Source organism: Pogoniulus pusillus, chromosome 19 (genome assembly GCF_015220805.1).
Source record: "Pogoniulus pusillus isolate bPogPus1 chromosome 19, bPogPus1.pri, whole genome shotgun sequence".
Classification (NCBI taxonomy): Eukaryota; Metazoa; Chordata; class Aves; order Piciformes; family Lybiidae; genus Pogoniulus; species Pogoniulus pusillus.
This window is the reverse complement of record NC_087282.1, coordinates 18,263,737-18,274,887: the sequence shown is the minus strand read 5'-3', so window position 1 is coordinate 18,274,887 and position 11,151 is coordinate 18,263,737. Positions and strand designations below refer to the sequence as shown.

At 45.2% G+C, this 11,151-nt stretch overlaps 1 protein-coding gene across 1 annotated transcript; it reads left to right on the top strand.

The window, feature by feature from the left end:
- The first annotated feature begins 2,585 nt into the window (after positions 1–2,585).
- On the top strand, positions 2,586–10,846 carry LOC135183743 (homeobox protein ARX-like). Its single transcript, XM_064158926.1, has 5 exons — positions 2,586–2,685; positions 2,764–3,001; positions 3,108–3,153; positions 8,544–8,830; positions 10,084–10,846. The coding sequence occupies exons 1-5, from the start codon at positions 2,586–2,588 to the stop codon at positions 10,307–10,309; spliced, it is 897 nt and encodes a 298-aa protein (XP_064014996.1). The 3' UTR covers positions 10,310–10,846.
- Positions 10,847–11,151: the final 305 nt, after the last annotated feature.

Sequence of the window (11,151 nt, the reverse complement as noted above, 5' to 3'; positions counted from 1 at the left end):
TTACCCACCAAGAAGAACATTCAAATCCTTGAGGAAAGACAATCCCACAAATAATTTGCTTTTTCCCATGGGAGGAGCAACTCACCACATTCCCCAGCCACTTACCTATGTGTGCTATGGGGATCTTACCTCCTCACATAGTATTTAGGGGTTTTGTTGGGGCTGGACCAGGAGCATCGGCGGATCTGGTGTTAACCAGCCAAGTGGCTTCTCCTGAATTTGTATTCCAGTGCTGACTCCGTGCTTCCATGTCTCACTGCCCAATACTCTCAATGAAGTCTTTAACAGTATCACAGTATCATCAGGGTTCGAAGAGACCTCACAGATCATCAAATCCAACCCTTTACCACAGAGCTCAGTCTTTCCAGAAGCTTGTGAGTGATAGGAGATGTGATGCAGGCATGCAGTGCCATAGTTCTCTGCCCAGAAGTTTATGAGGTTCTTTTGGAAATGAGTCCCATTTTCTGGGCACTGCATGTACAACACTTCACTCCTGGTTACCTGCTAGTAAAAGCTAATTTATGGTAGAGACAGTTTGAACCACAGGAAGCACAGACATAACCATATCTAGAGAAATTTCTTTTTGCTTCACCTGTGTGGAAAAAAACTTCAACATATATTTGACTTAAGTTCTTCTGTGACAAACAGTGTTGTATTCTCTCAGTCAACCACACCACCCAGGGAATCATGCAGCAGGGGAGGGTGGGAGCCTTTGTCCCTGCCCCTGTGTATGCTGTTTTCCTTCAGTATGCCAGGAAACCTCATGGCAGTTGAACACTAAAGGTTTTCTCCATTCTGAGTTTAAGGGGTACATACATCTGGCCCCCTGCCCCTCCAAAAGGCTACAGATGGACCTCGTGTTTTCCACACACACCTTGAAAGTAAAAATTACTTCCAAACCCTGCTCCCCAAAAATGATCCCAGCTAAAATCTACAGTTATGTCTGGGGATGCAGGAGTTCAGTTGTGTGGCGTCTCTCAGCACTCCTGTGCTTCCTTTAGCACTTACCACTATTACAAGGTTCTGTGACCTTAGCTCTCCTCTGATGACACGCTTCTACAAACACAAGTAGGACTTTACAAAGCCAAAGAAAGACAAGTCAGTCTGAAGCCAGAAGCTGAGGGTCAGGATCTGAATGGGACAAGAATCTGGGAAAGGCCAAGAAAGCTGCTAAAAACCACTTTCTGTATAGATAACCCTTAAATATAGAAATCCTACAAACAGCAGCCTACTTTTTCAAGAGTTAGCATCAGTAAGTGCTCTCCCAAAGCTTCTCGTGGAAGGTGCTTAAGGAATGGGTTCATGGAGGTATTGCTCCAGGCCAAATATTTTTTATAGCAAAAGGAATAATGTTGAGGGCTCACTCAATGAAGAACCATGCAGCATAGCAGTGAGACAGCCCGAAAGAAGTCTATCGGTAAGGAAAGACAAAAGCACTACAGCATTCACACAGGCTCAGTGAGGTAAGAGAAGAGGACAAAAGAACAAAAAATAATCTGTGGACTACAGTCCCAGAGGGAATCAAAACGTTATTCAGTCAGGTGTCTGGTCACAGATCCAGGTAGCTGCACTGGCAGTCTTTCGCTCTCTCAAATACAATCCATCTAGTCTTGACAGACAGAGAACCCAGAACTTCACCAGCAATGCTGTTCTACAGATTAGCTATAAACAAAGATGTTTAAATCTATGTCTCATTTCTAACCTAAACTTTTCTGCCTTCAACTTTCAGCCACTGGTTTGGGGATTTTACTTTTTTTGAGCCCTTTTCTGCTGCACTCTCCTTTAGACTGATATTTCATTCTTATCCTCCAAAATCTAGACATCAGGATTCATTTTGCCATCTGATTTACGTCAGTCTCTGACACTTCCACATAGCACGATCGCAGAACTGCTGGAAGTCTCCGTGTAGGAAATAGTTCCCAGACCTCCTGTTGAGGAATCATTGCTGCAACAGCACCAACAGAATTCCAGCAGGAATGGGATTAAAGATCTCCAGGCAAAAAAAAACCCTCAGTCTCGCATGGGTCTGTGCATTTTCCCAGCACTTGCCAGCTACACGGCACCTTGCAAGGTCAGTCCTAAAAAGCCGAAGTGTAATCTGGGCAGAAGCAGTAGCGAGACAAAGCCCAAGGACCCCTCTCTCCCTGTGTAACTGACAAGTTGCCCCTCGCAGCTCCTGGTCTCGGGCAGCCACCGTCACGCCCGGCTCCCTTTCTCCCGGCACCAGCGCTGTGCGAACCGCGACCCAGCACCGGCAGCTGCTGACGGGCCGGGTAAGGCTTTCCCGCACCCCGGCACAACTTCAGCGCCCTCGCCCCAGAACCGCGCCCGCGAAGACGCTTTAAAAAGTTCTCGCTGTCCCGCCAACCGGCCGCCGGGACCGAGAGGCTCTCCTCCGACCCGCCTCAGGGGAGGCCACCACGGGCCCGGCCCCTGCGCGACGAGCGGGGCCTGGCGCGTCCCACCCCCGGCCTTGACGCCAGCGCGCTAATGAAATGCTAATGCCGGGGCGCGGAGCCGGGCGCCGCCGGTGCCAATAAAACGCGGCGCGGTGCGGGGTCCCGGCCCGCCGCCAGCCCGCCACCATGCAGAGCGCGCCCCCCGCCGCCCCGCCGGCTCTGCACCTCCTCACCTCCTACTTCATCGACAGCATCCTGGGCCGGGGCCCCGCGGCGGGGCGGCAGGGTGAGCGCGGCAGCGTGCGGGGCTGGCGGCGGGGCGCTCGCCGCTCGCCCCGGTAACTCCTCGCTTCTCTCCCCTCAGGCGAGGAGCGCGCGGCGCCGCCGGCGCGGCCCGGCCGAGCGCGCGGCCCCGCGGAGGAGCCGGCGGCGACGAGTCGCGAGCAGCGCCCGCCCGGGGCGGCGGCAGCGGCAGCGGGGGGCGAGGCACCGGGTCCGGTGAAGAGAAAGCAGCGGCGGTACCGCACCACGTTCAGCACCTTCCAGCTGGAGGAGCTGGAGCGCGCCTTCCGCAAGTCCCACTACCCCGACGTGTTCACCAGGTAGCGGCCGCCGGCGGGAGGGGGCGGGCGGAGGGCCGGGGCCGGGCCGGGGCGGCGGGCGCCGGTGAGGCAGCATCGCGGCGGCTAACGGTGTGCTGCCCCGCAGAGAGGAGCTGGCCGTGCGCCTGGACCTGACAGAAGCCCGAGTGCAGGTGAGTGCCGGGGCGCGGCGGGGGCTGCCTCCACCCTAGAGCCGCCGGTGCCCGGGGACCGACCCTTCCTCCCTCCCGTCCTCCGCGGCCTCCCCGGGGCTGGGGACCAAGTCTCTAAACTGCGCCGGAGGGCTGAGAGCAGCTATTGGGAATCTCCCCCCTCGGCTGAGCGAGCGTAGCGGAGGGAGGAAGCAGGAGGCCGGGGGTAGCGGGTGCTGTCCGTTTCGGGTAGTCCTTTAAGGACGGAAAAACTGTCCCGTTACCTCATGCCGGGGGTGGAGAGGGGCTTGGAGCGGAAAAAGCCGATCTTAAGAGCCTTCCTGGATTGCACTTCACACATACTTGCAGCCGCCGTCATGGGTACAAAGGCAGGTACTGTCTCCTCAGTTTTGAGTTAGGGGGAAAAAAAAACATAAACCAGTTGGTTTACAGCAGATGAGAGGTTCGCTGGGACAGCCTAAATCATTTTCCTGGGCAGCAGAGAAGTTTGCACTCTTTTCTTGCTCTAACTTAGTTCAACAGAACAGTCACACTTCACAAGGGCTGAGTAAAACAAATAAAAGATGAGCTTGACATTCAGATGACAGCCAGGCACTGTCCAGGAGAATTTTATGGCTTGGCTGGGCTGTAGTAATAGCAACAGCCCTAGAACTTCAGCACAGAGAAACAGACACTAATCATCCTGCAGTCTCCAGTTTAACCCTTGTAGCTTTTCCTGACACTAAGCACTTGTACTTTATCATAGAATCATAGAGGTCTTTTCCAACCAAAGCAATTCTAAGATTGAGTCCAAGTGTTGGTCTAACAGCACCATAGCCGTTAAACCACGTCCCAGAGCACTAGCTCACCTCCTAAGCAGCTGGTTGTTTAGATTCAGCTGTTGTATAAGCTAGAAATCCCTTTGCATACAGAAACATTAACCAAAAAAAACCCAAACAAACTTCAAACTGTGTGAGTTTTAAGCTCAACATGACAATTGTTCTACATCTGGCTTGTGCTGTGTATCAGATACTGACTGAACCCCTGTCCCAGCACAGCTCTGGGACAGGTACGCTTCTGAAAGACAGACCTGGTGCAGCTGCTGGGTGTGACAGCCCTGCTTACACCTGCTGCTGACAGATCCTTGTTTGCATCTGCTGTCATTACCTGAGTCCCCGATCTGCAGTGGTTCATACTAGCTCATGTCTAAAGCTGCAGGTTTTTAGCTTTTTATTTAAACATGTGCCATCTTCCAAAAGGCCTTACCTCATCTGAGAACACCTAGGTGGATTTCTTATCTCTTTTGCAGACTTGGATGAAATTGTGTGTCTCCTCTCTCTACCAACTATCACCAAACCTTCTAGTCACTGAAATGCCCTAATATCTGGCAATCATACATGGCATCTACCAGTGGAAAGGACGTGGGTGAAATGCTGTTAACTTACCTGTTACTGCCACATTCACTTCAAGGGGTACTTGCTCTGTACGTCATTTGACCTGTGCAGTGATAGATGCAAAGAGGACCTCTTCTCCTAATGACCCATCTGAAAAAGATGGAAATGTTTACATTTGATGGAGTCAGAAAATAATTAACAATAGCAGAGTTGTGGTATCTCCATTGAACGGAGGGACTAGCAGAGAGCTGTTCCATGCACCTCCATACTCCTTGTCAGATCTTAACGCCAAGTCTCCTAGGCATGAGTAAAGCACAGTTAGGGTGAGCTTCAGTGCACAGTGCCTCTGTTTCTGTGTGTGTTCTTAGGCAGCCGCCTGGCCCGAAGAGAAGTGGGTGCACAGAACCAATTATATAAATGGTGATGCATTGTACTTAAGCTATCCTAGTTCCCAAATACTTGCCTTGTATGCCTGTGCCCATAGTTGCTCTGTGTAGTGTCTTGTGTGAAATGAAGACTTCCATACCTCTGCCACAGTACCTGGCTAAACCAGCTGACATGAAAAGTGGCATTTTTTTATTTACTCAAGTGTAAAAACCAAGGAAACTAATCTTAGCAAGTGCAGCCAGACCATTTCTTCACCTCAGCATGCTTTCAAACTGAGGTCTGTTTCTCTGGGGAGGAGCCTTTGTCAACCAGCTGAAAGGGATACCAGCCACTTCATTGTCCCTCACTCTTGCATTCTGAGTCTTACATGAAAACAAATAAGGAAAAACATTGCCCATGAGCATACACTTATTTGAGCATCACTTCAAAGAGATTCCCATCATTCAACCCACACTATTTACTTGTTTGGAGGCATTAAGATGGCAGGAAGAAATCTTTGTATTCTTCATTAGCTTGGGAAAGGGGTGGTCTGAGAGCCTGCAAAACCTTTTCATCATCTCAAGCCATGCTGGGATGCTCTTAGTAGCATTCGCATCTCTTGTTGCCTTCTGCTTCTCATAATTCTTATTGTTAGGATGGGAGAAAAATAAGAAAAGGTTGAAGGAATATTTTCTTAATGTGAGGACTGAAGCATTGCTTAGGTATTTCAGTACCATAAACTGCATCAGTGTTGAAACACTAGCTTACAAATATAACTGATCTAAACATCCTTGTCACGTTTTTCTGATGCCAGTCCTGTGTTCAGTTACAGCAGGAACATGGCACAGTCACATCCCTGTGTCTCTTTCTCATCATTAGCTACTGCATCAGTTAAACAGGATACATTCATTACAGCAAGAAAGCTGTTTTATAGAGTCAGCTTTTTAAAAGAGCTAAATCTCTTTTGTCGGATGTGTTTGGTGCCAGTAATTACAAAAATAATTCGGGTAATATTTAATATGCAGTTTAAGCTCAATGGTTTAAAACTCACCTTTGAGTACTACATAATGCATCTTCTCCAAAGTATTTTATCACTGATATTACAGTCACACCATAAAAATCTCAAGACTAGTATAGCAGCTTCTGTTCTGTTTAGTTTGGCACTTCCAATCTGTCTGAAAATGGAGTAATAGCAAATTAAGCCTTTTATTGGAAGCAAAGGAAAACAGCCTAACGAAAGGTTCAAGGTGACTAATCTGAATGTTAATGACTATAATGTAAGCACTAAATTCTTAAAGCTGTTTGTCACTTCAGTGTGAGGTATGAGGCATGTCTTTGCTCCTTTTAGCACTTGCATTGATGAGTTTGTACCAGTAAGGAGCTGAAAGGCATCTTTTTTTTCCACAGGCAATTATTAGATCCTAACACTGGTATTTCCTTTGTGTTTGCTAAATACAAAATCTGAGAAATGACTAATTAAGTTTGACTCTAAGTCCAAAATCACCTCTAACATTAAAAAAGTTATTTTGCAGTCAAAGTTCAAGTGTTCAGATGGGCTCATTTTGGAACAGAGAGAGCAGAAATACAGATTTTGTGTTAGGCTTCTTTATGAAGAACAGATGAAAAAACAATGCTAAGATTTAATAAGGCAATTTATACTTCTGCAGCATTTGTTTTATCCTTTTTGGGAGAGGCTTTATCTATGTATCTGCAGTGTAAGACAATTCACTGCCTTTTTATTTGGGTTTTATTTTCATAGAAAACACCTTGGAGTTGATGGTCTTCAACCAAGAGACCTTAGCTAAGCTCCACTTAGAAATATTTGGGATTTTTAAACTCATCTGATTCAAGTAATCAAATTCAATTTTCTTACCTGACCCCTGTCATATTGGAAGTTTACTTTTGTCCTAAATCATAAGTAAATTTCAGGAAGTCATAATTCTGTCCAGGACAGAAGCTGGTCTTTGCAGCGACTTCTAGTTAGTTGTGTTAGCATTTTCTTTACTAAATACTGAATCCTGGTTAGTGCATTCAGTTATTATACACAAAATGTACTTGCAAGCAGCTCACTGAATTGCAACAGTAGTTCTACAAGACTGCCGAGTGAGAACATGGGCCACAGCTGAAAGCCTTCCTTCCATACCTAGATCCAGTTCAGAGTCCACCTTCCACGGCCTCCACTGCAGAGAGGCCTATAGGACCTGAGCAGCTGAGTACATTTGGATGTTGAGTGTTCAGCCTTGGCAGAATCCATTTTCAAATATCTTTGATTTAGGTCCTCTTTCTCTCCTTTTAGAGCTGATGCTCTTTAGTCAGCTCTCTCTTACTATACTGGATCTGAAAGCTTCTTCTCAGTGAATGCTGAAGAATAACAGCATGAAAAGTCAGTTTTCTGCTCTGTAGATTGGATTGACTAAAGCCATTAGAAGATGTTTAATGGGCTAAAACAATGACTAGTCAGGCTCAAAGAGGCAATAGCCTCAACGGCTTACTACACAAACCCAACACTAGCCAAAGTCCCTTTAGGAACGGCTTGATACCCTGATTCTTATACTGCTGACTAGATTTTCTGGTTCAGTGTTGGCTTTCACTACAATTCAGTTAATCACTTCCAAGTAACTATGTGCTGTGTGCTTTTATGATCGTTAACAAAAGCTTCTCATTTTACTTTCGAGTCCTCTCGAAACTGTGTGGTCCAGCTATCAAGGTAAAAAGCACACACTGTACATTTAGCCCAGTTACTCTTACAGTCACAATTAAGTTGCTTCCTGAGGTATCTGTACAGAAACAGCCACCTCTTATGTGGCTTTTAATTTTCACTAAATAGTAAAACTTATAATTCTTCCTTTCATAAGCTAAGTGATCATGAGTTCTCAGGTAATAGGTTTATATATTACAATGGTGTAGTGGTTTGGGTGTTCCCTGCTCCCCCACACTTTGGAAATCACCCAGACTAGGCTCAGCCAGCTCTGTAAATTGAGTTAAGCTTATATTTACAGCTTAACAGAATATATAAGCAGATATTTACAATATATATACAGTTATATACAGAAATATACAAGGTAAAAGGTAATACAGAAGCACAACACCCCTCCCAGAAACCTGAGTCCCCAGGAGGTGCTCCCAACCACCCTTCCACTTTCTCCCACCCCTCAACCTTACCCTAGACCTTGCCTTCTTCCCAAGGAAGAATGGAGGGTTGGCCAGGGGTCTAGGAAGCAGGTGGATTAATCAGGTTAGGTTAGAGAGAAAAATGCAGCCCAAAGCCTGGACAGAGAGTAACTCCCTTATCTATGTTTGGAATAGAATCAACCAGATTAGAAGAGGTACACATCACCATGGTTTCTCTTTCACAGCTTGTAGTCTAGTTCTTCTCACCAAAACATTCTAGCTAGCTTCAAACTCGCACAAATGGCTTTAAAACATATGGGACTGTTCAGTTAGAGCTAGAGACTAGTGAAATTTACAGTATTTGTAACTGTTTTATTTCTTAATAAACCCTCTAAGTTGTTTATGAATGGGTCTCCAATATTCAAGAAGTGGGTTTTGGTTTAACAGTACTTTCCCTCCTGTATCACTGCGTGCAGTAGTATCTGCTAAGACAACCTGCAGAATAAGTTCATCTAATGCCTTTATAATTTCTCATTGAAGGTCTGGTTCCAAAACAGAAGGGCAAAGTGGAGGAAACGTGAAAAAAATGAAATTCTGGGGACTGTTCCAGGAATCTCCCTAACACACCCACTTGGTCTATTTTTGGATGTTCCACTGAGTCACACTCCCCTCCTAGATCACACGTGGAGGTCAATGCCTCTTTCAACACTGGCTATGCCATCCATGTCTCCAGCCTTTAATCCATCAACTTTAGGGCCATTTGGCCTCAGCAGCCTTACCTGGACCTCTCTCTTCAGAAATCCTATTTTAAATCCACATTTTGGAAGGTATAGAATTTTTTTTTCTTCCTAAATCTCCAAGCTGTTGAAAAATGATGCATTTTATTGATTTGGTACTCACATGTTCTCAGTAAACATGCCTCCATAGATAAAGTTTCTAAAATGTGGTTAGTTCTGTGTAGGATCACTTGATTAGGAACTGCAAGACTTAAAACTAAGTCATGCTAGTAAAAACTTAACATGTAATTGCTCTTTGAAGAACAATTGTGCATACTGACTGAAGTGCTGGTCTCGATGAACTCTGGTCTTCACATAGATTGCTGTAATCTAGGTGGCTCCAGCACCATCTTTATCTCACAGACTGACACCATAAAGATCTGACTGCAGACAGACAAGGCTTGTAGGTGATTTGAGAGAATAAAGGCATTAGACATTTCTTCTCAGGAGACTAGAAGCCTGGTCTATACAAGAATAACACAGCTTCAGAGCGAGATTGAGAGATCTTCCTAATTCTTACATGTCCTACTAAAAGCCAGGCCTTTTTCCCTCTGAGGTGCTGTGCTCTTAACCTATAGAACAGACCCGTAGCTAGCCTTCTTTCCTTTTTTGCCTTCTTTCCTTGCAGTCAGACATCTAGAACTCCAGCAGTTCATTTTGGCTGAACCTGCAGACAGCTTTCTGCCAGGCTTTCTTGCCTGGCAACCTGAAATTTATCAGCAAAATGCTGCTGCTGCTCTGATGCATCACAAGATTGGAAAAAAGCAAGTGTGTCATGTGTGTTTGTGCATATAATGGGTGGGTGGAGAGAAAGATGTATATAGAAGAAGATAGCACTCTCCTCTTGCTGAAATTACAGCCCATCATAGATTCACATTAACAGACCAATGCTGCTTTTCGCAGAGAATAAACTTGTCTGAGCAAATTGGTGGCTTAAACAGCCACATAAACTGGTCCTTTTATGAGGTAGTTTATTGCTGTCACAGAACAGGCTGATCTGCAGCATCCAAGGTTTGTTTAGAAAGGATTTAACATTAAGAGTTAAGCAAACGATTGCTGCTCTAGGTATGCACATGCCACATTTGATCGTGTCTCATTTATTTTAAAGTGTTTGATTTTTTGTTTGGAGTGGGGGGTTTGGTATTTTTTTTAAGGGGAAGACACAGCTAAAAGGTACTTTTGAAAGAAAATGGAAATGTTGATGTTTTTTTCTGATCCTTTGAGTGGGGGAAACTGCTACTCAATAGGTACTTGTCTCCAAAACAATTCTTAATTTGGATAATATTGACTTCTTTCAAACACAGGTTTCTCAATGCTTTAAATCCTCTCATGACAACAGCGTCAGTACTAATGAAAGCTCCTGGACCCCCATCAGATCCTGCTCTTACTGCCTTCACTGATCCAGCAGCAGTTGAAAGAAAAACGTCAAGCATTGCAGCGTTAAGACTCAAGGCAAAAGAACATTCAGCACAAATCCCTCAACTGAACCTCATCTCCAGCCTAACAAACGCTAACAAAGAACTCTGCTAGATGCTGTCCCACAGGCTGCAGCCACGAAGGGGAAAGTGAATGCCTTCTCCAAAAAGTAACTCCTGTTAGAGAGACACTTAAAAAAAGACAACATACACACAGAGCTGTAGTTCCTCCATCTTCAGCAACAGACTGAAGGGAAATAACCCCACTGAAATTGTTTTCCTTCATTACAATGTGAAATCAGGTAGTAAATTGGCTTGTATCATTTCTGACTCTACAGAAATAGAGGCAGGAACTGTGTCATCTTTGTAATTCAGGCTCACACAAATCAGACTCTAGTCCAAAGGCTCAAAATCAGTTTTCTGAGCAGCTCTTAACTCACTTCTTGGGACAAACCCACATGCAATACTTGAGAGGCAAGAATCAGTACATGGTTATTAACCTTGAGACCATGCTTCATGTTGAAGTGCAAATGCCAGTGAAATCTCCCATTGTAGACACTCAGCAGGAAGGAGATGGGACTGTTTTCAGCAGAGGCTTTTGCTTCAGAACTAGGTTTGTTTCAAACTAAATAAATGTTTGCTTTGTGTTCAAGGTGGCAATGTTTTAATAATTCAAGAAGTTTAAGCTTTGTATATGAAAACTTTGCTGTGAAAGTAGGTTGCAATGTGCAGTAAATGGTGTGCAGTTCTCTTTGTATATACATGTTGGTGTGTAGCTCAGTGCTGTAAATATGAGGCTGCTGAAAACTTTTAGCATGACAGGCACATTTCACCAGACCAGTACTCTTAACAGGTTACTTGTACATTTCCAGACATTTCATGCCTTGAGTAGATTCGGAATTCAAGTGCCAACTAAGCGTTAAGCATTAAATCCTTCTTTGGACTTAAACGTTTGAG

Bases quoted from the DNA above. Each gene is read 5' to 3' on its own strand.
- LOC135183743 (XM_064158926.1), top strand. From the start codon at position 2,586: ATGCAGAGCGCGCCCCCCGCCGCCCCGCCGGCTCTGCACCTCCTCACC. The intron at 2,686-2,763 runs GTGAGCGCGGCA...CTCTCCCCTCAG, and splicing joins CCCCGCGGCGGGGCGGCAGG to GCGAGGAGCGCGCGGCGCCG. The intron at 3,002-3,107 runs GTAGCGGCCGCC...GCTGCCCCGCAG, and splicing joins TACCCCGACGTGTTCACCAG to AGAGGAGCTGGCCGTGCGCC.